This window comes from Wallemia mellicola, assembly GCF_000263375.1.
Source record: "Wallemia mellicola CBS 633.66 unplaced genomic scaffold WALSEscaffold_10, whole genome shotgun sequence".
Taxonomy (NCBI): Eukaryota; Fungi; Basidiomycota; class Wallemiomycetes; order Wallemiales; family Wallemiaceae; genus Wallemia; species Wallemia mellicola.
The window spans coordinates 165,674-190,502 of NW_006531967.1; the positions used below are offsets into that span (position 1 = coordinate 165,674).

Here is a 24,829-nt window from a genome sequence, read left to right on the forward strand (position 1 = left end):
TAGTACACAAAGTCAAGATATGCTCTTTTTGAATCGTATTGATTATTTCAAGACACTATCGTGCAAATAAAATTATATTCAATTTGATTTATTTGCTCTCGCATCGTAAGTAGGTCAAAAAGGGCAAATAGTGGTATATCATTTTAACGAAAGTGCATTATTCGATAGCCAGATGGATAGCTAGTAAAGTGCTTAGATAGTAGTCCACTCAAAAGGCGACAGTGTCTTTTGCGGATTTTCTTGTAGACATCGAAAATTGTCACAATGAGGAATCGATTGTACTATAACTACAATATACTTATCTAGTTCTTATCTAGTTCATATGTAGGCAGTACTTTTAATACAATCAATAAACATGCTGGTGTCAAATAGACATACGATGAGAAGAAAAGTGCGACTGAGTATCTAGCATCTTGTCTAACGAATGTCGATACCCGAGTGCAAAAATGTTTCTTGTGGGCGAGCGTTGGAGGAACTTATAAAATGTTCGATGATGCATTACAGCATACAAAATATATGTCCATGATGTTGCATGTCTTGGTGGCAGGAAATACGCTTTAGAGCCAAGGGATAAATTTCCTACATTATTTCAAGTATCTCATTTATAATTATGGCTAGGATTTTACTCTCACTGTGCTCTTACGACCTGCTTTACTGTTACATGACAAAGTTCTGAGTCTATCAACAAATGATGGGTAAAACTAATGGGAATACAAATATCATTTGCATATAGCATCTATGCATTATTTGAACAATCATCACGCATTTTACTACGAAAGGTGTCGTCTTCTACATTACATAGGTAGATGGTACATTATGAGGTGTGGTCAGTTCCATTCATTTATTTATCAATAATACTTGAATGTCACCACTGCTTAGAGACTGGAAGTGTGGTGGTAGAAGTCGAGCATCAAAAATTACACATCTGATCACGCAGAAGAGTAGAACAGCACTCAATGACTAAGCTCCAGCTATTTAGTACGCATATCGTTTATATATTAGCACCAGGTTGGTAGATAAAATGAAGAAGACATTCATTTGGTCAAGACCAGCAGCATACATGCACCTTATGATCTTGGCTTTTCCTTGATGCCTCTCCAGAGAGCCATAAGACCAACGCCTGGATAATAGTTAGATTGATGTACTATAGCGCCTAGATGGCTACTCACCTGAGACCTTGACGACCTTGAAACGAACACCAGGAATATCACCCTTAGCTTTACCCTTACGACCGAAACCTGAGATCAAAACTTCATCGTTTTCATCAACGAAGTTGAGTGAACTGGGTTGTTAGGAGTGCTCAGTTGAGGTACTTTGAAAAACTTACCCGTCATTTGGTACGAAAGCGGTGATCTTCTTACCGTTCTTGATGAGTTGAACACGGACACACTTTCTGATGGCGGAGTTTGGCTGCTTAGCTTCGACACCGACCTTCTCGAGAACGATACCCTTGGCGTGTGAGGAACCACCAGTTGGGGATGTTCTGAAGAAGTTACCAAGAGCCTTCTTGTTGTACTGTTGGTCAGCCCAGCGGTTGTCTCTTCTGATGGTCTTGAGCTTGCGAGCTGCTTGCAGTCCACGAGGCATGTTGGTTCTGGAGTGCGTTAGCGGTGCTCAAATGGCGTGCATTGCCAGCGAGGAGTAAGTATAATGATAAGCTCTCATTTTATTCACTCTCCTAGCGCTCAGATTTTTACTCACCTAAGCGTACACTAAAAAGAGTCTGTATCGCTCGCTCACTAGAAATTCTCATCACCAAATTTTTTAAAATTCAAATCTGTCTAAATAAATATATTAATTAGTTTATTATTATATATCGACCGTTAGCATTTTAGCATCCTCAAGCTAGACTGCCTCTGCTGTCCTGCTATCCAAGCGAGAAGACAGCGTCTTGAGAACGCTAGTCTAAGTAGACAGCCTATTAGTGCATAACTATATGAGCAAGCCAAAGCGATATTAAATAGAAAACAAGAGATAATAATTTTAGCTGAGTGTGTCTAAAAATGTGAAGAGTATAAAAATGCGATGAAATGTGTGTAGTGGCATCGATCAGGCGACAATTTTACCTCTAGCTCTATGCTTCCTTTCACCCTCTTTGTGTCCAACGAATTCAACCTCCGTTGCTAATCCACCGCCAAGTTTTTCACCCTCACCGAATCCTAGAACGTCGTGCTTCCAAGTCTTACCGAGCTTCTCCATTCTCTCAAACAAGTCCTTCTCTTCCTCTGTCAATTCTGTGTTGACTGACGTAGTTTGTCTTGTCCAAATCGCCAGTCTGTAGAAGTTTGGACGGGTGGATATAATTACACCTGTAATAAGATCGTCACTTGGGTTTTCAGATAAGTCTCCTTCGAGCGTCTCTCCAATGGCAGACAACATGGTGTCTAACCACAACCTATCGATTCTGTCTCTCCACTTTTCCCTAGGGAACTGAACACTCCACTTTCCACCGTCGGCGTTGGCTTCATCTTCCCAAGCAGGTCTGATGCCACGTTTGAAGAGGTAGTAGTTTGCTTTTTGTGGGAGGTGTGTAGGAGGTAATATATTGTTGTAGAGACTGTAGTTTGTCAGATAAGTAGCTATAAAATAGTTCAACCAACCCCCAGAACTCCTCTACGGAATCAAAAGTGATAACTTCTTTCGTGTCGTCTAACCAGTTTTGTGCACCTGCTGACTTTTTTGGGTTGTCAAACCAGAGAGTCCAGGCGTTGAAGAGCGGGTGCTAGGAATAGGTTAACGATGTTATATCAAGTCTAGGTAACGCACTTTAACGTTAAATCCAGTAGCGTCGTCGAATACTGTCTTCATATCCTCTGGGCTGATATCGTCCTCCTTTATCTCACCATCTTCTAACTCAGGCTTATCACTCAATTTGAGATTGTCTACAGAGTCGTTGATCGCTTGCACAGACGCAGATATCGCTGTCTCCGGTACCGTCGTTTTCTCGTCGTTTGTGGTCATTAGTTGATGAGTGAACTTAATCAAGGGAAACTTAGATTGTTTCCAACTTCTATAGCAAATTTTTTACCTTTACGATCAATTACTAGCTCATAGTTTCTATTAATTTCCTTTTGTTTACTTCAAAATGCAAAATTGTCATCACAGCTGACAGCACAATTGTATGGTCTGACGAGCACTTCTAAGTTATCGATATAATAAATTTATAAACGTTTTCATCAATTTATCCACTCACTCTTACTATACTCAAAAGAGAAGACTATCACTCTCTATCATGCACGACGATGAACAAATCCAGCGGGTGATTCCAGCATCAGCAAAGTTAGTGGCCGCTAGCGTGGGTGCGATAGTAACATCCTTATCGAGTTAGTCTAGAAACTCAAGCTATTCTCTATTAGCTTCTTACGCAATCTACAGTGACACCCTTTGATGTGATCAAAGTAAGGCTCCAGACACAGTCACAGTATCAAAGGAACAAGCCATACCATCCACCTGCGGCTTTACCACATCATTTGCACCCAATATCCAATGAAATTACCTCTAATAACAGGCGTTTAAAGGGCAGTTTAGACGCCGTAATTAAAATAAGCAGACATGAAGGTTTCACTGCCTTATGGAAAGGTCTAACACCTACATTGTGAGTTAAAAATCATCAATATACTATCTGACTCACTATCGATAAGACTCATGGCAGTACCTTCAAATGCAGTTTATATGCTTGGTTATGAGAGTCTACATCACACTTTCCTTGATAGCGGTATGAACACTACATTTAGTCCACTTTTGGCAGGTGCAACAGCTAGAACATTCTCAGCCACTGTCATTTCACCATTAGAATTACTCAGGACCCGCTTACAAGCAAGTTCTACACAATCACCATCTCAAATTATACAATCATTGCGTACATCCGTTCAGGTTTCAGGTGTAAAAGTCCTCTGGAGAGGTCTCGATTGGACATTAGCAAGAGACGTCCCATTTAGTTCTATATATTGGGCTGGCTTTGAATTGATTAAACGTACTATGATAGAATATGAAGGTAAGGAAGCACCTATACGTACACCTTTCGTCGCTGGTGCAACATCTGGTATTTGCGCTGCATTAATCACTTCTCCTTTCGACGTACTCAAGACACGTAGACAAGCATTAGTTGAAGCAACCCATGAGGTTACTCTGCCACGACATCAATGGAAAAAACAACCATCAATGGTTACTTTATTCATGAACATCTTACGTGCTGAAGGACCGCAAGCATTATTCGCAGGTTTGAGTCCACGTATTGCCAAAATTGCACCTGCATGCGGTATACAAATAGCAACTTACTCACAAGTATCAAAATATTGGTCCTCAAGATATCCCCAAAGTAGTTAATTTAAGAAAAATTTTCGGACGTGCTATATATAGACAAAAAGATTATATCTAATTTATAAATGTATTTTAACATCTGTTGAGAGACTTTCTTTTACATACAATAATCCAATTTTTGAAACAGTTTAAAGAGAAATGTTGCGTTGAGCATTGAAAAATTTCGTTATGTCATTTATAATAGCTTAGTGATGGAAAAGACGTAATGGTAAAGCTGAGTAAACGATACCATATTCGTTAGCAGCCTTGATAACTTCCTCATCCATGACACTACCAATAGAAGCAGCAACGTATTTAACACCTGATCTGTGAGCTCTGTGAACGTTGTCAGGGAATGGGAAGAAAGCATCAGAGCAGCAAGCAACACCGAGTTCCTTGAATGTTGCAGAGTGACTCTTGACTTCCTCTTCAGTGAGTGGTGATGGAACTTCCTCGAACATGCTCTCCCATTGTGCACGCTCAGATCCAGTAGCTCTGAATGCTTCACCGGTGACGAAAAGATCAATTGCGTTGGCCTTCTCAGCGCGCTTGACTGACTTCTTCCATGGCAATGACAATACTCTTGGGTGATGTCTCAACCACCAGTTATCAGCCTTGTCACCTGCTAATCTTGTACAGTGGATACGTGATTGTTGACCGGCACCCAAACCGACGACTGCACCATTGACTGCATATCCTACTGAGTTTGATTGTGTGTACTTAACAGCGATAGTGGCGACGGTCAAGTCAATCAATGCTTGCTTAGAGAGCTCCTTTTCGTTTGATACTAAGTTTGAGAAAGTCTCGTTGGTGATCTTGGCGTCATTTCTACGTTGTTGTAAAGTGATACCGTAAACTGAGCGGGTTTCGATGTCTGATGGTGTGAATGCTGGGTCAATCTAACTGCTATTAGCCAAGATAATACCAAATGGAAGAGTAATACTCACTTGTAACATACAGTATTTACCACCCTTCTTCTTTTGGAGGATTTCCAAAGCTTCCTTGGAGTAACCTGGAGCAATAACACCATCTGAGACTTCTCTGTTGATGATTCTTGCAGTTGGGTAGTCAACTTCGTGTGACAAGGCGATGAAGTCACCGAATGAGGACATTCTGTCAGCACCTCTAGCTCTAGCATAAGCGGTGGCAAGTGGGGACAATTCCTTGAGGTCATCAACCATGAAGACCTTCTTCTCGACGTCGTTAAGTGGTACACCGACGGCTGCACCTGCTGGTGAAACGTGCTTGAAAGAAGCAGCTGCTGGCAAGCCAAGTGCTTCTGCGAGTTCCTTAACTAATCCCCATGAGTTGAGACCATCAAGCAAGTTGATGTAACCTGGTGATCCACTAACAACCTTGATTGGCATTTCACCTTCGGTGACATAAGCTTGAGCAGGTTTTTGGTGTGGGTTAGCACCGTATCTCAATGGGAAACGTTGAACTAAATCAGTGTTGCTGTCCAATGAGGCGTATTGTTGACGGAAGTAGTTGCTAATGGCGCTGTCGTAGTCGGCTGTGTGTGAGAATGCCTGAGTAATGTCAGAATTGTCCTCTTGTAAAACAAATCAAGCTAACCTTCAAGGCCCACTTGTTACGTAAGGATTGTTCGACACCATTTTTGTATGATTCGATGAATGATTTGTAGTCTGATGGATCAGAGAGGATTGAAACTCTCTCGTGGTTCTTGGCTGCGGCACGCAAGAGAGTAACACCACCAATATCAATTTCCTCGACAGCATTTGCGAGAGTGACGTCTGGTTTAGCGACAGTCTCCTTGAATGGGTAGAGGTTACATACGACGAGGTCAATCTTCTCGTAGCTCTGCTTATCCAAATCTTGGTTATCTGATGGAATGTCTCTGGCCAAGATACCACCGTGTACAGCTGGGTGTAAGGTCTTTACTCTACCTCCAAGCATTTCTGGGGCTTTTGTAATGTCTTGGACATCACCGATTTGGATGCCGGCATCACGAATTTTTTTGGAAGTACCACCAGAACCTAAAAGCTTGAATCCTAAAGACTCCAAATCCTTAGCAAATTCAACCAAGTTTGTTTTGTCGTATACACTCAAAATTGCGGTAGGCATATCGTTGTACTAATTAAAGAAGAAATTTATGCTTAAATTTTTTATTTAGCCTGTCTACATTTCTGTACTTGAAATTATCAGCGTATAGGTTAAGAGAGAAAACGTCGGACTTTAGCTCGAATACACCGCCGTTTTTTGGTAAAGATTTCTGCGAGGATGATGGCGTAATGATGAGGAATGATTGCTCTGTTTCTAATATACATATACCTTCCATGTTTATAAGCGTTGGATTGTTTGATTTTATCACTTTTATCGCACTACCGCATAGGTCTGCTTTCAACATTTTTGACTGTATAGACATGCTATCACCATCTATCAGATCATTTATGTATTCATTCCACATCCTATTTAGCTTCTTAGCGACATCATAACTCATTTTAGTCCTTTTTATAGAGTGCCTTATCGTTTGCCGTCTAAGTTTGGATTTCGTTGGCTTCCTTTTTGATGATTTCAGTGGGTTTTCAAGCATGATAGTGGTATTCTCTAATTTACTGCTGTATATTTTACTAGCGTCCTCCTTGTTCATGTTTAGCCTCTCTTCGAGCAGCTTCTCTGCAGCAGACATCGTGATTGTGTGATATAAAGAACGATAAGGGCTGTGATTTAATATTTCTAATAGATATCAGTATTCTATGTACTTAAATTTTAGTTTCTTCCATTGAACATTCTACCCTTCTCGTATCAGAAACTATCAAAACAGTGACATCTATCACGTATGAGGACGGGCATAAAAATTTATAGATAGATACTACTATTGTAAACCTCCTATAGCAAGTATCATTTTAAACTACGGCGCGATCCTCGTACCGTTATGCCTACGTAACTGGTAACTATGTTCCTCATTTTAATCAGACGTTCTCGTTTCTTTCCGGGCAGACCAATACTGACTATGGAAAAAAAGTTCAGCTGTGACTATACAGGCTGCAACGCAACTTTTACACGTGTAGAGAACATGCTGAGACATAAGCGTAACATCCGTGAGTCTGGATTACAGCTTATGGCCCTTTCTGAGCACCCCAAAAGACCGAGAGAAAGCTAATCCACACGTATGCAAGTGCGGGAAAGAGTACAGTCGCTCGTGAGTCTGGTTTTCTTTTCGAGGTTTATATCTGACGTGGTAATCAGTGATATACTCCTGCGACACCAAAGAACATGCTCCACGAATCTTGAATTACACTCTTCAAGAGTACCAGAGCCTGCTACTATACCGACAACCGCACCCCAGCAAGCGGGATATTATTATCAGTACCAAGCTCCTACTCAGCAAGCTTTCCTTTATCAGCAGCAGCAACAACAGCAACAACAACATCATCATCAACAACCTCAGCAACATCATCAGCAATATTATTCTTACCAATACCCGCAAGCATACATACAGACACAGTCGCCTATGAATATGTCGAATACTTACTCAAATTCAAACGCACCACCAGGTCCATACCAATATTACTATTAACCATATATAACTTAACGAACAATTTAAATATATATATATCATGCATTATCTCCTTATATGCTTTGCTGCAAAGTTCCTTGATTCGCTGTTGTTGATTTGTGCATAGAAAACTTTACATGGCATAAAAATGATTGTATAAATGTGAATTGTATATATAAGACATTAATGATGTTATTTTACCGAGACATCTTTACACTTCCATAAGACATCTTGTTAGGATATAATTAGTTAACAGAGTCAATTTGTACTACATATACATGTAAAAAATTATTTAACACCTTTATTACATTATTAGAGATAAATAAACATTAAAAAAAAAATAAAGATCATCGCCCAAAAAATGGCAAAAGAATTCGTCAGGAGCAGGATTCGAACCTGCGCACTACAAGAGTACTTGATAACAAGTATTTTGAAGATTTGGAAGAACTTCTCAAGTGAGGAATTCTAATCAAGCGCCTTAACCACTCGGCCATCCTGACTGATGACGACCTTCTACTTTAACATTCTGTATATCAGATCTAAATAAAATTACTCATTTTAGCCCCTTAGAAGCCAGAAAAAATACCACAGATGTTCAAATACTCAAGTTACCCTAATGCGTTAGTATCACTGGGAACAATTGCAGGATAACAAATCATCAAAAACATATTACGACACTGGTCAAGAAACACTTTCAATTAAGTTGACATCCCATGTAAATCCTCATAATAGAAAAGTTATTGGCCGGTGCAGTCAGCTTTGTATCGTCTCAATAATTTATCTAGATTTCATCATCATCTTAAGTCAGAATCCATGCACTGAGGCTGAAAACACAGTCACTCAACAGTGAAATACACGCATAGTATATCAGTCTGAGCCACAAGACCAGAGCGTGGCTTACAATCAAAAATATTCCATGGAAAAAGGAAGAAAGAAATATATTAGTGGGACGTTGAAATATATATAAAAGATAAAATATTGTAGTACAAGAATGACAAACAAGAGTAAACTTTCTACAACTACCCCGGAATTTTCAAGTATCAAAAACCCAAACCAGAACCAATCGTACAATAAAAACATCAACACATATACTTACAAGGACATATAAAGGGCTTTACGGTCAATAATAATAACAATGTTTAGCTTCGACCTTTTAAGCTACTCGCTAGATTCCTTTCAGCATATTTTTTTGTTGATATCGCTTTCATATATGACATATATAACAAAACAATCTAGATGTGATAACTAAAAGAGAGTCTTCTTATATACGTACGGTTTGAATGCGACAATTCTCTTATTGGTTATATACCATTGTGTTGGGGTGACAGCCGTATTGTTGGCCCGAGTCAGTCTTGACGGATTCGATCAAGTTATGACAAAGTCCGATGTCGATGCGTGTCATAATTCAGATACAACTCCTGGAAATACAGCATCAGTTGTCTTCTAAGTACGACCGTATAAACAGTATAATAGGACAGCAAGGAACAAGATGATAATAAAAGCATTAAGATCAATAAGGAATAAGCGAACACCAAAAACGATATCAGAAGATGAAACCTGTAGAGAACATGTTAATATCCATTGTTCAACATATATTAACGTGTTTTATATTCATAGTCCAACACGACTAAATGATCCTACATGTTCAGCATCTGTATCCCAAGTCAATCGCCTATAGGAGGCTCTTTCGTCTTGTCCATACTTCAATCTACAATTGGCCGACGTATTTGTGGTAATACATACTAGATCTAGTATTTATGGACGCAGTTAAGAACTGCATTATCGAAGAGATGCCTCACAGTACAAGACCATCATTCAATTGTCTTCGACCTTCTTTAGCTCGGCTGATATGTCATTATAACTATTTTTCATGCGAATGTGATTTTTTGTCGTCAGCACAAAAATAGTATTTCAGGCATTGTGCAATTTAAATTTCTTCTAATAATAAAAAGTTCAACCTAAAGTAAACATAATGCTTTTATGAAAGTACGGCAATGTCGTCATTTTTGCAACAAGAAGCAAAACCTCAAGAATAGGAAAAGAAAAATAAAATATATTGATACATATCTTACATGTTTTACAGGACTGAAAGATTTGCTTATACAGTTTATGAAAAATGTATATGATCCGTCGTGTACTGTCTTACTGAAATATTCGACCAAGTAGCATTCTAAGCACGAAGGAGCGAATGGTATGATCGTCTCTTGCTATTATTTGCACGCTTTGCAAGCGACTCTTTAACTTTCGCGTCATTTCGAACTACTATAGTTGGTACTTTTGAGTTACTGAGACTCCATCTGGGGGTGAGCATTAGTGAGTTAAAATCAGCGAATTATAGTATACCAACCTCGAAACCGATCCCATGCCACCAGCTGTACCAGATCCTGAACGCACAGAAGCGAAAGCTGAGGAAATCTGTGTCCATGTTCCACTTTTACCACGCGAACCAACGACAAAGGAATCAGGGCGATGGAGAGCAATTAAAGACCTTATGGCAGTTGTAATCTTCCCAGATATAAACTCGACGACGATTGATATCTAAAACTGGTCAGACTAGTAAATAAGGAGGGACTAACATACCTGTCTATTTTCAAACTCATCATTTTTTATCCTGATAGACTCGAGTAGTTCCTCTGCTTCATCACGGGCGTTCTCCTGGTTACCTGTCGACTGTTAGAGAGTGCAGTAGCCTAGAGAAGATTGACGAACGTGGCTCATCATCAAAAACTCTCATTGCGACGATCTCATCGCCATTCTCTAGTAAATTCGTGATGACGAAATCTAATGCACTGTGTAATTTTAGATTGGCTCGGCATTGGAAGAAGAACTGACCGCTGTCCATTAACGTCTGTGGAAGCACCGACTAAGAAAGTGCGAGTGTTCTTTGATCTTTTGTAGTCGGAAGTTGTAGACTATCGGATATTAGAGGGATTGGAATGAAGTAAGGGACTAACCTGCAAGGTGAGCGTCGATAGAGGGTGCCCAGTGAGGTATTCATCGACGGAATCGAATCCAACCTAGAGAGTAAATTAACTGAGGATAAGATATCTAGAAAACTCACCTTTCTACGATAACCGATGCGATCATTTGAGACCGTCTGTGAGCGAGGGGGTACAGATCCAGTGCCACCTTGAAATTTTGTGCTATTCATTGGACTAGACGGCTGGGTTTTAATAATTGGTGCAACTTGTTCGTTTGACATAATCAACGTTAGAGCAGAACAACCAACTGCTGATGTCTTCCGCTGAACCAGAAAACAAAAAAAGGCGGAGAATGCAAAGCGAGAACGAGAAAGAAAACAACAAGGACAACAGCCCAACGAATTCGTTCGCTGACCACTCCGCCCCTCGCGGTGGTCGCGCCTTCGCTATAGAAGTTGATAAGGCTGTCAATGAGCGTATGGCGGAGAAAGATAAGGAGTTTGACCGTGTAAATGGAGAAATAGCTTTTAAGAATTCTTTACTAGATTCTCAGTCGGAATGTAAGCATTTTATCTTATCAACAATGCCGACTAATGAAAAGAAGATTTAAAGAAGATAAAGTGCGCAGCTTTACATGAATATTATATCGCTCACAATCATCAGTAACATATTACACTGTTCTATTTGCATGGAACACATGATTGAACCATATGGGTACGGAAAATACTTCAGATAAGCACGTATTATAACTTACAATACTGCCAGTCTATCATGTGGTCACGTAGGCTGCTACGAATGTCTTCACGCATGGTTTACGAGGTCAATAGAAGATGACAATCACCGGAAAGCAAAAGTCTGTCCAAGCTGTCGCGCACCAATACGCGCAAGGCCAAACGAATTATACATAATAAAAGAACTCGTTCAGATAGCTGCATTAGCTAACAACGAGTCAATTAGTCAACCACCTCAGAGAACTGGCGATGTATGGGAAGGTGTTTTCAGATCAGGAGGTGAATATGGTCCAATTGAAGACAGAGAGGATGGCGTTCTCAGATGTGGACGCTGTTCTGGTGAGCTACTTCATGGTATTTGTACAATGTGGTACGTCATACACTCTTTGGAAGCACTTCTAATGACAATCCAGTGGTGAAATCTACACAGATGCAGAGGACGAGGATGAGGAAGAAGAGGAGGAAGAAGATGAGGACGAAGAGGTATATGCCGATCCCGCCGATGAGCTTGAACGCGTTAGCAGATTAAACTTACCTTTTTCGATAATAGGTGTATCGGATTCTGAACACTCAAGCCAGCGCACCGAAAGCGAAGAGCATGATTCTGATTCTGATGGAAATGAACATCCACGCAACTCGCAAAACCACAATGATGAGAATATATGGCGCGGTATACGAGAAAATGAAGAAAGTGAAAGCGAAAGTGATGACTTCATATCTGACGGTGGTTCAGTAGAAAGTAGGAATAGATCTGGCTCACGTGGTTTGGGAGCTCCGGTCGAGTACATTCATTCTGATGATGAAGAGGAAGAAGAGGAGGAGGAGGCGTCTAGTACCAGTTCGAGCAGCAGTTCTAGTAGGCAATCTGAAAGTGAGTCTGAAAGTGAGGCTTCGAGCTCATCAAGAGAGGTAAACCCGACTCGCAGACATAATGCTGGGGTGATTGAGCTCAGTGACGATGACAATAGTGGAGACGGTATCCCCACTAGTATCCCACCAAGATCGAGAAGAAGAGCTATCATATCAGATGACGATGATGATGAGTGATTTTAGCATTGACACTATTTATATTCCCATTTCCTTTGTACTCAAGGTTCTATGACGCAAGAGTAATCCGTAAAGATACATGCAAATAGACTATATTGTGTTATTCTTGTAATATAATTGTAAGAAAACATTGTGTCATATAGAAAATTAATTAGACTGGCCGTCGCAGTCCAGAAATTTCTGATATGTGCTATAAATAAATGACAGGGTTGCGGTCTATAAATTTACAATCATTGGAATGTTCTGACTTTCACTTATACAATGTACTCTGATGTAAATCTAAATTCCTCACAACCAGTAGTTGACTCGTCCGAACAAGCACCGGTTACTTTAACAAGGAGTATCTCGAGAGACACTTTCTCCAGCAGGGCTCCAATGTTGCACAGAACAGACACCAAAGCAACAACAGCTACTGAAAAGAAATCCATTAGAACAGTAAAGAAAGCTAAAACACTGTTTGACAAATTCCACGAATGGAAATACACGCCGTTGGCACTCATTTTCGCAGTCATACTGCTTATCTTCTTCAGTGCCCTAGGGAGTTATCTAGGCTACAAGTCTTCCGTACAGGTTGAGAAAGGTGATGGCATTGGTGCAGATCTGGGTGAGATGACGGCAGGGGTACGTAATGTCTTATCTTTTGATTTGTTTTACATGATCATAAGGTCGCCTTGTATGGCTCAGTCACAAATGTAGATATTGAAGAAAAGAAATTAGGTATGTATAAAGTAAAGTTTACGCCCTTATTGACCATCTGTAGAGATGCGCTTCACCTTCTCGGGATGTGGTCCAGGATACACAGATAATGCACAAAGTGCGTCTGACTGCGGGATGCTGAACAGAAATATATCGACCTTCATCAACGAAAATGCGACGTTATCCAAATTTGAGAGTAGTCCTAGCACAGATAGCGAATCCGTCTTCCTTCGCGAAGGCGCCGTAGGAATATATGAGCCAGACTCCGTGATATGGTCTAGGAAACCCGAAGACATGTCTAAGCTGGAGTTGACATTTACGCCATCATTTGACGTTGAAATACCATTCGACTGGACAGAGAGTAGAAGCTCGCTCAGGTCAGACCCGACAAGTTATCCGTTTGACGAATACAGCGCGTATATTACATTCCTGGCTTGGAACCCAGGTGCTAATGCATCTGAACCTGACCTTGGACACTTCAGCTCGATGAGCTTCATCAGGACGTCAGGTACATATCCCAACTTTGTAATCAGCAGCGTGGATTATGCGACGTTAGAAAATGATGTCCGTCGGACTGCGAAGATTACGATTAGAAGATCGAACGCTGTAAGAGCATTCTCAATATCGATTATCGTGATGATATGGGCAGTAACGATTGCTATTGTCTGGGCAGCTGTCGTTGCTGTCGTATACCGGAGACCGGTTATGGGAGAAGTAAGTCATGTTTTACATAGACAATTAAGCATTTTGACGAGAATAAAGACATACGTCGTCACATCAGCAGCTCTATTTGCTATACCGGAGGTTCGCGATAAGTTGCCAGGTGCGCCTGAATTTGGTATATTTGCTGAGTGAGTACTTTGGTATAAAACGGGAAGTTCTGCTGATATACCAATACAGTGCACTTGGTTATTTCCTGACGCTCCCTTTGACGTCTGCCGCAACAGCGGCTTTGTTATTCTGTATGATATACCCACCCAAAGGAGATCCAAAACGAAATCACTAGACGACTAGATATATAGTAGAATATGTGTAGAACTATCACGAGATATAAGAATATATACCTATACATTTACCTAATTACTTTACTACTTTCGTCATCCTCGTATGACGTTCGAAAGCAACGTCCATCATGGCGGACCAATCACCAATGATTTTAGCGCAAGCGAAGACGACAGACGACGTAGATTTTAACCACGGAATTAAGTCTACTATAGCGAACGTATATGGCGAGGATCCCAGCAACTACAGTGATCCTGTCGCCGCACTCAATCGATACAGACAGGATGCAACGAGAGGAGCTACTACAGATGCAACTGGTGGGATAAGAATACCATATATGAGCACCTCTGATAGAGCATAGGACGTGATCTATTACAAAGTTATTATGGACAGCTTGAAATGCTCGAATTGCGATTTCCAGAGTTGAGAGTTATGTTTAATTGGTCAGTATTACGGTAATTTATCTACCCAGCTAATACCTACAAGGCGGGATGTCTTCACAGCCCAAGAAATCTCACAGCATTCGCTAGCATATGAGAAAGCCTCGATTTTGTTCAACTTGGCTGCCACCTATTCTGTATTGGGATCCTCATCTAATAGAACTGATCCTGAAGGTATAAAGAAGGCTTTCTATAATACAAGGGTCGCAGCAGGTCTATGGGATTACATCGCAAACAATTTCCTCCATGCACCGTGAGTCGTCCTCTCGACAAAGGCCACCCAATTAAAGACATATAGTTCTACTGATCTTAGCAGAGACGTTGTCAGATTCTTGAGTGCACTTATGCTTGCACAAGCTCAGGAGATTTTTTTGGAAAAGACAATAGAAGAAAAAACGCGCAATGGCAACGTTGATGGCAAATCCATGGGTATTGTCGCCAAGTTAGCCTCTCAATGTTCATTCCAGTATAATGCATTAATCGAACCTGTTCGTGAGAATGTCAACAAGGGTATATTTGATAGACATTGGGCCAGCGTAATACATGTAGGTGAAAGTTATATGACTTCATTTTCAACTGATTATTTGCCTAGATTAAAACCAAATACTTTTCGTCTCAAAGTGAGTACACTACTTCATTTAAGCGAGTCTGACTTGATAGCTCAATATTTCCGTGCTATGGTCGACAAAGCCGCAGGTAAGCATGGCGAGTCAATTGCCAGGATAAATCTTGCAGAGTCACTCGCGAAGGAGGCATATAGACTTGGTGCAACGTTCAACACATTTTTCGCACCATGTGATACCTTGCCTGCAGACGTCTCAAGTATTCTAACAACACTCTGTAAATCACACCAAACTAAGTGTGCAGAGTATAAGGATGAGATTGTCAAAGAAAATGATCTCATCTTCCACGAACCAATACCCGCCGAAAATGTTTTAGCCGTAGTTGAAAAATTGAATGCAGCAAATGCCGTAACGATTACAGATATATATCAAAATCCTGAAGTACAAAGGAGCATCGGTGCTGATTTGTTTGCTAGTCTCGTACCATTTTCTGTCCATGAGGCTGCCTCAATTTATAGTGAAGAGAAGGCTAAGATTATAAGAAGTGTTACTGAGAAAGTGGAGATAGCTGACACCGAACTTGAGGCTGCTATTGAATATCTTGGTTTACCTGGATCACTGAGGAAGTTTGTTAGTCCGTCGAACAATATCAATTATGATATTAGCAGTGAAGTGAAAGAATTATCACGTGTAATTGAAACTCAGGAGGCCTCTGGTGGCTTGACTAAGAAGCTCAGTTCAATAGCTAGCAAGAGAGATCAGATAACGTCTGATTTACAATGGATCTCCAATGAATTAGACATCGAATCCAAAGAATGCGAACAAGCGAGGGTAAGTTACTATTCACCTTTGGGTATTAAATTTACATGCCGTAGATGAAATACCCAGATTTCTCTCAATCTCCATCCGCCAGACATACCAAAGAATGGCGTCAACAGCTTAAAGCACACAACAGTGGACTTGAAAAAGCGGGAAGCTCAGATGCCTCCATTAAGCAGGTATATCAGTACATCGATGATGATGTTAGATTATTGGCTGATTCAGCTGCTGATATTGAGGACGACGATAGTGAGCTAGCACTAGTCGTTAGAGACTATGTATTACACCTACGCCCATCCGATTCACGTCAAGAGTCGCTTCTGGATGTGGATGTAGGTGTTGAAGAGAGTACCGAGGTTGAATCTCAACAAATGCAAGCCCACGCGCGTGAAATAGCTAGATTACTTGAATTACTGAAGGGTCTCAAAAAACAGAGAAGTCAACACATACAAGTGTTGCGTCAGAAGGTGAGCTGATTATTTTATATCGAACATAATCTCATTTTATACTGAAGATTCAAAATGATGATGTATCACATCTTCTCATTCTCAATAGAAAGGCACAACAGGTAGAGTCGGACATGTTTGGATCCGAATTGGAAAAATTCAAAGATGATCAAAAGATGATTGACAATTCGATTTCCGAACAATTAAAACGGTTGGAGGAATTAAATGGATCCTGGTTGAGATTGACGAGCACAACTCGCGCTAAAGACATCCATAACAAGCACTCTGAAAGTGATAGACGTCGCAAGGAAATTCTCAAGAAGTTCAAAAAGGCCGGTGATACATATTTTGAGGCAGCTGACGGTGTTAATAGGGCGACAGTGTTCTATGATGATCTTGAACAAGTCGTTAACCAACTCAAAAAGGATGTGGGAAGCTTCGTCAATAAGAGAGCCAAAGAGCGCGTTCAAGCTATTGTAGACGCCGAAGCAGGATCTCGCAACAGTGGGGGCATAGCAAGCTCATTTGAGAGCGAATTTGGCAGAATCAATTTACAAACTCCACATCGTCCTCCTAAGCCTGGAGTATCACCACCTCCTGCTACGTCGCCATCGCCTTCATATGCATATGGAGGTTTACCACCACCACCAGCTCAACCACAACCGAGTATCTATCAGAGTCTCTATGGACAACAGACACAAGCGCCACCACAGATGCAGCCACCTCCACCTAAGCCATCATCACCACAATATGTTGGTCCTGGTTATAGTGCTCCACCTCAAAGTCCACCATATCCTCAACAGACGCCTTCACCATATAACGTTCCGCAGCCTCCAAATCCGTCACAATCACATATGCTTTATCAACAGAGCCAATCACCTTATGGACCATCACAGAATGCTTATCAAATGCCACCACAAACCTATCAACAACCATCACAACAACAACCACAGCAACAATACTATCAACAACCTCCAGCTCCACCTCAGAATTACCCATACTATAGATGATTCTTGTAATATGCTAGGTTTAAAATATATGAAGTTTTCTATACTGATACAAGTTCTGTGATTTGCTCGTCAGTTAATCCACTCTGACGGACATTAACATTAATGCGTGTTTTTGACAAATAGCGGGCATAAGGCTCCCATTCTTCGTCGTCTTCCTGAGACTTCAAATGCTCCGGGAGTGTTCTTTCAAGTATTCTTGGGACACCATGATAGCTTCTTCTCGTTGGACCAGACATAACAATAACGTCTCCACTACGAAGAACGATAGCTGTTGGTGGATTAATTGATTCTCTTATGTCATCTCCAATGAGGAGGATAGCAGAATGTCCTAAGCTAATTGAGACTAATGGAAGTGTTGCTGTCACCTCACTTCTGTCGACATGTGCCATAAGTGTATCCTACAAATGTTATTATTTTGATATGCAACAAACGGAATACTCACGTTAAGATTGTAATAATTGATAATTCCGGCATCAGGTCCTTAATTTATGTTAATTGAAAGAAGACGATTGAATTATGACACATACTGTAACTTTTCTTCCATTCAGAGGCTTGATCAGCAACGGAAGTTCTCTCCCAAGGGATAGAACTAACGACAGACTTGCAAACATCAGAAACTGGTGCAGGAACGGCAATAGGTCCACCAGTTTGGGGATCCCTGACACTAAAATCGTATTGTTTGAGTCCCCAATGGTAATAATGACCAATGTTTGTCCACCTCAGTTTATTCATTGCTCTTTCCCCATTTAATGGCTTCACAGTTGTACTTGGCGGTATTTCAGGATTGTTTGAACGTGAGATTTGCTTTAGTATCTCAAACGTACTAGGTTCATTGTTGATAGTAGGGCGCGTCCCGCTGGGTGCATAATAAGATGGAGGTTCGCGTTTCTCTTCCTTTGTTGCGCGTGGTAAAGCGATGTCATCTTTAGTTTGATTAGCGTAATGATACCAGAGTCCTTCTTTTGGCATATAATAGTGCGCATCTAAACTTGTTCTATTAGGTGGAGTCGGTATATCCTTCACACTCTGTCTAATCAGTCCCTTTTGTTCTTCTTCGTTGAGATATTCCGGAAGGAAGATCAAACCTGATAGAGTGTATTAGATGTTGCTATATATACCTACTGTATAGCCCACCTGGATGTTTTTCGAACGTGTAGCACTTTTCAGCAATTTTAATGGCATCCTTCTCATCTCTCTGCCAATCGAAAGCATAAGATAAGTCGAGTGGGATATCTTTCCTCTTGTAGAACCTCTCAGATCTCCTAATAGCGGTATCCGTCTCTGGCGGCGTTGGTGGACGTGCAAATCTCTGTTTAGATAGTGGCATCTGTCTTCCACAACGACGGCGATGGTCAAGAAGCACGAACTGCCGTTACCAACGAAGGATGAGATAGAAATATTGCATAGGAATCCTACTACATTCGAAGATGAAAACGTACACAAAATATACGACGAGATCGCTAATCACTTTTCATCGACTAGATACAAACCCTGGCCAATTATCAGCGCATTTCTAGCCTCAATTGATGAACATTCGGTTGGTTTAGATGCTGGATGCGGTAATGGGAAATATATTCCACTTGCTAAGCACCTCTTCGGTCTTGATAGGAGCGTCAATCTTCTCAAACATGCACATAGAGCAGGTGACGCAGATAGAGAAGTAATCTTAGCTGATACTCTCCATTCCGTTACTCGCAAGCATGTATTTGTGAGTTATGTAACTATTCACTGTACTTTATCTGATCTACTCAGGATTATGCTATCAGTATAGCAACAATACACCACCTGGCTACTGATAGACGGCGAGTCGAATCGATTCAGTCATTATTTAACGCTGTAAGCCTGAAGGGTGGTAGGATACTCATCTATGTCTGGGCGCTTGAGCAGGGTGAAGACAGTAGGCGTGCAATACCAGAGAATTCGACGACTTCATCCAACTCTAAAGGTTTAGATGTTTGGGTACCTTGGGTAAACAAAGCAGATGGTAAAGTCTACAACCGCTATTACCATCTTTTCGAAAAGGGAGAACTTAGGAACATAACGGAAGAAGCCAGTAGATTGTCAAAAGTTAACATAGAAGTCGTTCAAGAGGGTTATGAAAAGGATAACTGGTATATAGAGTTGCGCACACAAGGAAGCATATAAAATACGCAAAAGAGCATTGTAAATTATTACATAGTATTACAACAATGAAAATTAACATTTGAAGTGTGCTAAAACTACACTATTCCAAATTGGTTGAGACCTACGAAGAAAGTGATTGTCGCGAACATGAAACTAATCCAAGTTAATCCACCTAATCCAAGTTTAGGTAGCAACAACTGCCACATTAAACTAATTGATAAGTTGATTAAGGTCACAAAAAAGTAGCTTGACCATATCGGATATGCACCCAGAATCAGCATGATACCACTACTTAAAAGTAACGTATCCAATCTCCACAAAGGAAATAATAAGCCAGGTAACGGAATATTGGGAAATGGTTGACCATATAAGTCGCTTAAAGTGCGACGGTCGCGTATGTTTTCAAGTAAAGTCAATTGAGAACCCAAATTAGTCTGATCTTGACTAGACGTCGATGCTGTTTCAGTGCTGTAATCACTGAGATCGCTCGTCATAGGCAATAAAGTCTTATCAGTGGGTAGAAAATCCTTATATAAACTAAGATTAATAAATTGCTGGTAAGTGGATACACCTAGCAAGACTCCTAGCCATCCCACAATGAACCACGATAGGCTTGTAAAAGACTGGTCATTATGATCACCCTTAACTTCTTTCAATGCTGGTACAGCGATGAGGAGTGACTGCCATCTAATCAAATCTTGCAACAAGGTATGTGCGATGGTAACAAGGACATTAACCAAGTCTTTCGACGTGTTTGAAGGGATGATGTCATTGATTAACCGGAAGATAGGCTGCTTTAATGCGTTTGCAAGGACCCAGGAAGCGATAGCAATGTAAATAACATTAAAATGGATTTTGAGAGAGAACGGATCCTCTGATTTTGGGAACTCTTTCAATATTAGTGTGATTATTATGGTAAAATGTATGATCAGCGTTGCGGGTGTCACGGCATGTAACCAAAGTAAAGTGCTATATTTAACTATAAAGAATGAGAATGCATTTATCTTCCTAGATATAACATACCATTCATGAGTTCCTCAGACTCATCTATTGCTATAGCAGGTCTATGAGAAAAGTCTACGTCATTTGCAGATCCACTGGGTGCTTCATCAGTATGCACATTCGAGTGAGCTACTTTATTATTATTAGCTTTGATAGTATCTGTCCTACTCGCTGATGCTGAGGCTGCATCGAAAGAACCATAATGTACGCTGCTATTTTCGGCCAAAGGTTGCTGCTCCTGTTCTTGTTCATCACTCTGTATAATCTGATTGTAGGCGAATTTAGCTGTGTTACTAGCTATGTCTATTCCCCTTCCCATGAACTTTCCCAAGATGGCAGTCATTATACAAGAGATGATATCATCGATTAGATGTGCTAGATGTTTTCCCAATAGCAGACACCTTAATGCTCGTCGAATATCATGTTATTCATCTGGATATCTATGTCTTTTCTACTTCTCGTATTTGCAGCACTAGCACTACTGTCAGCTCATTCATTCGGTTGACTTCACCCACCTTAGACATTTCCTAGAATTGTGATCCAATTGCGACTAGGGGCATCATTATACCACTTTGTGTAGCCCTTATACTCACTCAAATTCATTGACTCTATTATTCCAATGGATATACGCCTTTCCAAATCAAAACATGAGGAACTGCTAACTGCTGAACTGTATGATATTGCTCAAAGACACCAGATATTTGAATATAACACAAAGCTTTTCATCTTAAAATCCATAAAGTATATTAAGAAACTCACTAAATGATCAAATAATGGCAAGTGACCGAAGAAGCACACCCATAGTTCACCTTCACTTGCTTATCTATCATCATGTATAATACTCAACATCATTTTAGGAATTTTGTAAGCTATTAAAATAATTTCCGTATTATACATTTGTTCGAGTTTGTCTCCTATCTCAAAATAATGTCTGAATAACAATTAACTTGTAAAGAGGATCGAACATCTAAGTATAGATTTACCATATTGCTGCACAACTATTGCGAATACATATGATGCTCTATTTTCTCTATGTGGGACGATGACATGCGTTAAAAATGGTGAACATTACAACACAAAACGCCTGATTTCAACTTGTTTAAAGAATAATGATCTTCTTCCAAATTAATTGATTAACATAAAAAAAAAAGGAAGTAAATTGTGTGAACATTGCCTTCAAGAAATAAAAAGACAAAAAATATCCGACAGCTATGAGATTCGAACTCATGAACGCAATGCGCAATAGAAGGTTAATCAATCAACAAGAGCAAGCTCAAGTGTTTGAATAGTAGCAATCTATCGCCTTAACCACTCGGCCAAACTGTCAATTCCGTTATACTAACGGATCAGCTGCGATGGTTGGAAGAGGCATTAATATTATTTAAAAAGTGTAATTTTCTCAGAAAAATGACTTTTTAGCACGTATATGGGGCACTGCCACAGAAAAATACACACGAGCCGTGTTTGTATTTTAAACCTTGAAGGCGTATGGAAAACAAATCATCAAGACATTTTACGATGCTAGTCGAGAAACGTTTCCCACCAATTCAATACACTATTCAAATCCTCATGCTTTAAGAAGTATTAATGAACGCAGTTCAACTTTGTATCATCTTAACAATATATTTGGATTTCATCTTCGTCATTTTACGGTATTAATCGAGAGACTCTTTCTGATAATTTGTCATTCCATTTAAATCAACAGAAGTCAGAAAGTACCTGTGGTTTGTAGCTAAGCTTTTGTATCGTTCAAATATTGAATCCCGTTTTCAACATCCTTTGCTGCGACAATTTTGGTCTATCGATGTTTTCTAATTGTTCGAAATTAAAAAAAAAAAATGGAAACATGAATACAGACAGGTACATAACATGCATCATCAGTTATTTATTAGGTGGGGATGTAGCAGAGTCATTAGGAAATTGGTATGTATGAAAAGAAAAGTAGAAGAAGCTATACAAAAAATAAAGTATAGAACTATACCAGAGATGAAGTATTGTAGAGATATCATCGATGGTCAATAATGAAACTTATTCGTACTTCAACCAATAAATTACCCATCTAAATAAATTGATTTGTATATACTCTCCTTGAATATATACTAAGAAATTGTTCATTCTTTACCATATACAAAACAATTGAGTTTACCAAATAGTTTATTTTTTCTTTATAACTATCGTTAGTAGTGTTTTTGGTTCGACATTTATCGAAGAAACGGCAATTGAAGCACAAAAGGTGCTACAAGAATTAAGCAGTGAGTATGAAATTAGTTTTAAACGTGAGACCATCAAATATGTGTTGAAGGAAGTGAGCCACAGCAAACTGCATTTGGGAACTGCGGTGAAGTACATCTGTGAGCTTCTCAAAATTGAGTTGTACTGTTTCTCTACTTTGCTGTTTAGTTCTTCTGCTGGTATACCATCATTGTTCAATCTCAGCTCCTTCTGCAGTTGCGACTTGAGCTGCGACCGCGTCAGCTCAGCGAATCATCAATAATTGTTATTTTTACCATCTTCTTATCTATCTTAATAAATTTACCGCTCTCACAGACGTCAACGCCTGTTTCTTCCTCGACGATGTAATTGTATATTCTGGGTAAGAACGTCGAAGGCGCCTGGCTGTTCTTAGTTCACACTTTTGTGCTTTTATTTTACTCACCCCAACCTTCCCAATCACCCTCCTTACGCTATCTACTTTGCCATCTGGATTTCTGACCATAGTCCGTGGTCGCTCGAAATAAGGATCCAAGGAAAATATGTTCTACCCCAAGCAAAATACTCCTTAGATCCCCTAAAGGATTCTGGACCCTCGGTAGCTTTTTATTTCTCCAGCAAAATAGCCTAACATTTAAACGAACGAATAAGACAAATGCACAATAGCTCGTTATTTACAAGGCTATAAAACTTTATCTGCGGTTTAAATATATCTCAGAAGGCTATGCTTGCGACTATACAGCTTATACTATCCATAAATATACAATGTATTTTTCGTTTGACAGATGACATCACATAATGGGACATATGATATTAAATCATTCTGCAGACTTGTGCTTCTTCTAATTGTCAGTATTGTACTACTAGCTAATTATTATAATCATCAATAGGTTTCGGTCTACACTTTCAAAAATCGCTTTAATGGTAAATAGTCATATTAATTTCCGATTGAAGATGATTTTTCAAAAGAGTAACAATTTTAGATCAATATATATACTATGAGAAGGATCGTCTTGCAATAGTACGACCATGACCATATATTCTATGCTCGACACCTATGTGACGATTTTCCGAACTCAGATAACCCATTTTTAGAATTCAGAGATAGTGGATGAACATACCTTGCCGATTACTAGAGAAGCATGGAAGTAGCATAAAAACCCAAGATAGGCTTGTGATGACACAACAAAAAACAGATATATATATATATATATATCTAAGTAAGAACTAAAATATCTGAGTGCTGGGAATCCTCCTACTTATAATCATATATCACTGAATCGTATCCCTCAGGCTTCGGCTGCTGTGTATCAATGTTGGGACAACAGGGTGGTTTCCTCACGTATCAAACAAGGGAAGGACATCACGTTAATCAAGTAAGTAACGTTTACTTAAATTACTTATCTAATTTGTTTACAGCCAAAAAAGTTCCTACAGAGCCCTAGACTCGAGAAATTAGCACCAGGTTATAAGAATATGAGAAAGTTCAAAGTAACTACTAATGAAGAAACGAATAGTATTGCGACGGATCAAAAGGATATACCGGAAGGAAGCACAGCAAAGGAAAGTTTCAATATTTCTAGACAGAAGCAACCTGCAATCAAGCGAGAAGCAGATATAGCACTTGATAGATCTATAGAAGGCGCTCAAAAACGTCAATGTGCGACATCTCCAAATTCTGGAGAGATGATGGAAGCTGAACAAGATCCGAAAGATCAAGAAAATCCGGAAGAGAGAAAGCCATCAATTATAATTAAAATAGATTTACGCAAATTACACAATAAGCCACGGACGCCATCTCCTATTTCTTCAGCTCGAGCATCTTCATCACCTCAGTTATCACAATCCCGGGAAAGCGAGGATAGTTACAGGCAGATACCACTGAGATTACAGCAATTTTAAACATATTGTACATTAGCATCTATTTCATATATACCCTCTTGACATATCTATTGATCTCATTCTGCAACTTCCATCTCAGGTTTTACGGGAATGGTG

At 39.9% G+C, this 24,829-nt stretch overlaps 13 protein-coding genes and 2 non-coding genes across 15 annotated transcripts; 5 read left to right on the forward strand and 10 right to left on the reverse strand.

Moving 5' to 3' along the window:
* Positions 1 to 1,067: 1,067 nt before the first annotated feature.
* Positions 1,068 to 1,587, reverse strand: WALSEDRAFT_51480 (ribosomal protein S12/S23; the record flags this gene model as incomplete). Its single annotated transcript, XM_006958442.1, has 3 exons — positions 1,068 to 1,120; positions 1,170 to 1,282; positions 1,328 to 1,587. The coding sequence occupies 3 exons, from the start codon at positions 1,585 to 1,587 to the stop codon at positions 1,068 to 1,070; spliced, it is 426 nt and encodes a 141-aa protein (XP_006958504.1).
* A 350-nt stretch (positions 1,588 to 1,937) lies between these two features.
* Positions 1,938 to 2,961, reverse strand: WALSEDRAFT_57534 (eukaryotic translation initiation factor 4E class I; the record flags this gene model as incomplete). Its single annotated transcript, XM_006958443.1, has 3 exons — positions 1,938 to 2,557; positions 2,601 to 2,722; positions 2,767 to 2,961. The coding sequence occupies 3 exons, from the start codon at positions 2,959 to 2,961 to the stop codon at positions 2,050 to 2,052; spliced, it is 825 nt and encodes a 274-aa protein (XP_006958505.1). The 3' UTR covers positions 1,938 to 2,049.
* Positions 2,962 to 3,274: 313 nt separating this feature from the next.
* WALSEDRAFT_38449 (mitochondrial carrier) lies at positions 3,275 to 7,901 on the forward strand. The gene is made up of 7 exons (XM_006958444.1): positions 3,275 to 3,323; positions 3,376 to 3,595; positions 3,642 to 5,119; positions 5,470 to 5,825; positions 5,876 to 6,376; positions 6,434 to 7,361; positions 7,408 to 7,901. Coding segments are annotated over exons 1-3 (906 nt in total). The 5' UTR covers positions 3,275 to 3,322; the 3' UTR covers positions 4,327 to 5,119; positions 5,470 to 5,825; positions 5,876 to 6,376; positions 6,434 to 7,361; positions 7,408 to 7,901.
* Positions 4,506 to 6,384, reverse strand: WALSEDRAFT_51483 (AICARFT/IMPCHase bienzyme; the record flags this gene model as incomplete). The annotated part of the gene is made up of 3 exons (XM_006958445.1): positions 4,506 to 5,198; positions 5,247 to 5,828; positions 5,875 to 6,384. The coding sequence occupies 3 exons, from the start codon at positions 6,382 to 6,384 to the stop codon at positions 4,506 to 4,508; spliced, it is 1,785 nt and encodes a 594-aa protein (XP_006958507.1).
* On the reverse strand, positions 6,408 to 7,901 carry WALSEDRAFT_60453 (hypothetical protein; the record flags this gene model as incomplete). The annotated part of the gene is made up of 2 exons (XM_006958446.1): positions 7,513 to 7,901; positions 6,408 to 7,465 (listed from the first exon to the last, which is right to left on the reverse strand). A coding segment is annotated over exon 2 (540 nt), but the record flags the coding sequence as incomplete, so codon positions are not given.
* On the forward strand, positions 7,337 to 7,840 carry WALSEDRAFT_64428 (hypothetical protein; the record flags this gene model as incomplete). The annotated part of the gene is made up of 3 exons (XM_006958447.1): positions 7,337 to 7,361; positions 7,408 to 7,462; positions 7,510 to 7,840. 3 exons carry the CDS (start codon positions 7,337 to 7,339, stop codon positions 7,838 to 7,840), a joined length of 411 nt encoding a protein of 136 aa, XP_006958509.1.
* A 293-nt stretch (positions 7,902 to 8,194) lies between the features above and the next one.
* WALSEDRAFT_t53 lies at positions 8,195 to 8,319 on the reverse strand. The gene has a single exon. It is a non-coding gene; the product is annotated as a tRNA-Ser (tRNA).
* Positions 8,320 to 9,884: 1,565 nt separating this feature from the next.
* WALSEDRAFT_60455 (hypothetical protein) lies at positions 9,885 to 11,003 on the reverse strand. Its single transcript, XM_006958448.1, has 7 exons — positions 10,881 to 11,003; positions 10,774 to 10,836; positions 10,652 to 10,731; positions 10,529 to 10,608; positions 10,400 to 10,482; positions 10,167 to 10,357; positions 9,885 to 10,116 (listed from the first exon to the last, which is right to left on the reverse strand). The coding sequence occupies exons 1-7, from the start codon at positions 10,968 to 10,970 to the stop codon at positions 9,990 to 9,992; spliced, it is 714 nt and encodes a 237-aa protein (XP_006958510.1). The 5' UTR covers positions 10,971 to 11,003; the 3' UTR covers positions 9,885 to 9,989.
* A 48-nt stretch (positions 11,004 to 11,051) lies between these two features.
* Positions 11,052 to 12,627, forward strand: WALSEDRAFT_60456 (hypothetical protein; the record flags this gene model as incomplete). Its single annotated transcript, XM_006958449.1, has 5 exons — positions 11,052 to 11,300; positions 11,345 to 11,360; positions 11,404 to 11,454; positions 11,506 to 11,841; positions 11,885 to 12,627. Coding segments are annotated over 5 exons (1,286 nt in total), but the record flags the coding sequence as incomplete, so codon positions are not given.
* A 1,719-nt stretch (positions 12,628 to 14,346) lies between these two features.
* On the forward strand, positions 14,347 to 17,494 carry WALSEDRAFT_38453 (BRO1-domain-containing protein; the record flags this gene model as incomplete). Its single annotated transcript, XM_006958450.1, has 8 exons — positions 14,347 to 14,533; positions 14,578 to 14,659; positions 14,703 to 14,909; positions 14,955 to 15,201; positions 15,249 to 15,276; positions 15,317 to 16,050; positions 16,095 to 16,505; positions 16,553 to 17,494. 8 exons carry the CDS (start codon positions 14,347 to 14,349, stop codon positions 17,492 to 17,494), a joined length of 2,838 nt encoding a protein of 945 aa, XP_006958512.1.
* WALSEDRAFT_60458 (hypothetical protein) lies at positions 17,462 to 18,838 on the reverse strand. Its single transcript, XM_006958451.1, has 4 exons — positions 18,629 to 18,838; positions 18,022 to 18,579; positions 17,937 to 17,974; positions 17,462 to 17,892 (listed from the first exon to the last, which is right to left on the reverse strand). Exons 1-4 carry the CDS (start codon positions 18,819 to 18,821, stop codon positions 17,533 to 17,535), a joined length of 1,149 nt encoding a protein of 382 aa, XP_006958513.1. The 5' UTR covers positions 18,822 to 18,838; the 3' UTR covers positions 17,462 to 17,532.
* A 1-nt stretch (position 18,839) lies between these two features.
* Positions 18,840 to 19,654, forward strand: WALSEDRAFT_60459 (S-adenosyl-L-methionine-dependent methyltransferase; the record flags this gene model as incomplete). Its single annotated transcript, XM_006958452.1, has 2 exons — positions 18,840 to 19,202; positions 19,247 to 19,654. 2 exons carry the CDS (start codon positions 18,843 to 18,845, stop codon positions 19,637 to 19,639), a joined length of 753 nt encoding a protein of 250 aa, XP_006958514.1. The 3' UTR covers positions 19,640 to 19,654.
* WALSEDRAFT_60460 (hypothetical protein) lies at positions 19,645 to 21,390 on the reverse strand. Its single transcript, XM_006958453.1, has 3 exons — positions 21,136 to 21,390; positions 20,642 to 21,092; positions 19,645 to 20,597 (listed from the first exon to the last, which is right to left on the reverse strand). Exons 2-3 carry the CDS (start codon positions 20,961 to 20,963, stop codon positions 19,714 to 19,716), a joined length of 1,206 nt encoding a protein of 401 aa, XP_006958515.1. The 5' UTR covers positions 20,964 to 21,092; positions 21,136 to 21,390; the 3' UTR covers positions 19,645 to 19,713.
* A 433-nt stretch (positions 21,391 to 21,823) lies between these two features.
* On the reverse strand, positions 21,824 to 21,946 carry WALSEDRAFT_t52. The gene has a single exon. It is a non-coding gene; the product is annotated as a tRNA-Ser (tRNA).
* A 959-nt stretch (positions 21,947 to 22,905) lies between these two features.
* On the reverse strand, positions 22,906 to 23,446 carry WALSEDRAFT_69051 (hypothetical protein; the record flags this gene model as incomplete). Its single annotated transcript, XM_006958454.1, has 4 exons — positions 23,277 to 23,446; positions 23,128 to 23,232; positions 23,009 to 23,080; positions 22,906 to 22,953 (listed from the first exon to the last, which is right to left on the reverse strand). The coding sequence occupies exons 1-4, from the start codon at positions 23,334 to 23,336 to the stop codon at positions 22,906 to 22,908; spliced, it is 285 nt and encodes a 94-aa protein (XP_006958516.1). The 5' UTR covers positions 23,337 to 23,446.
* Positions 23,447 to 24,829: the final 1,383 nt, after the last annotated feature.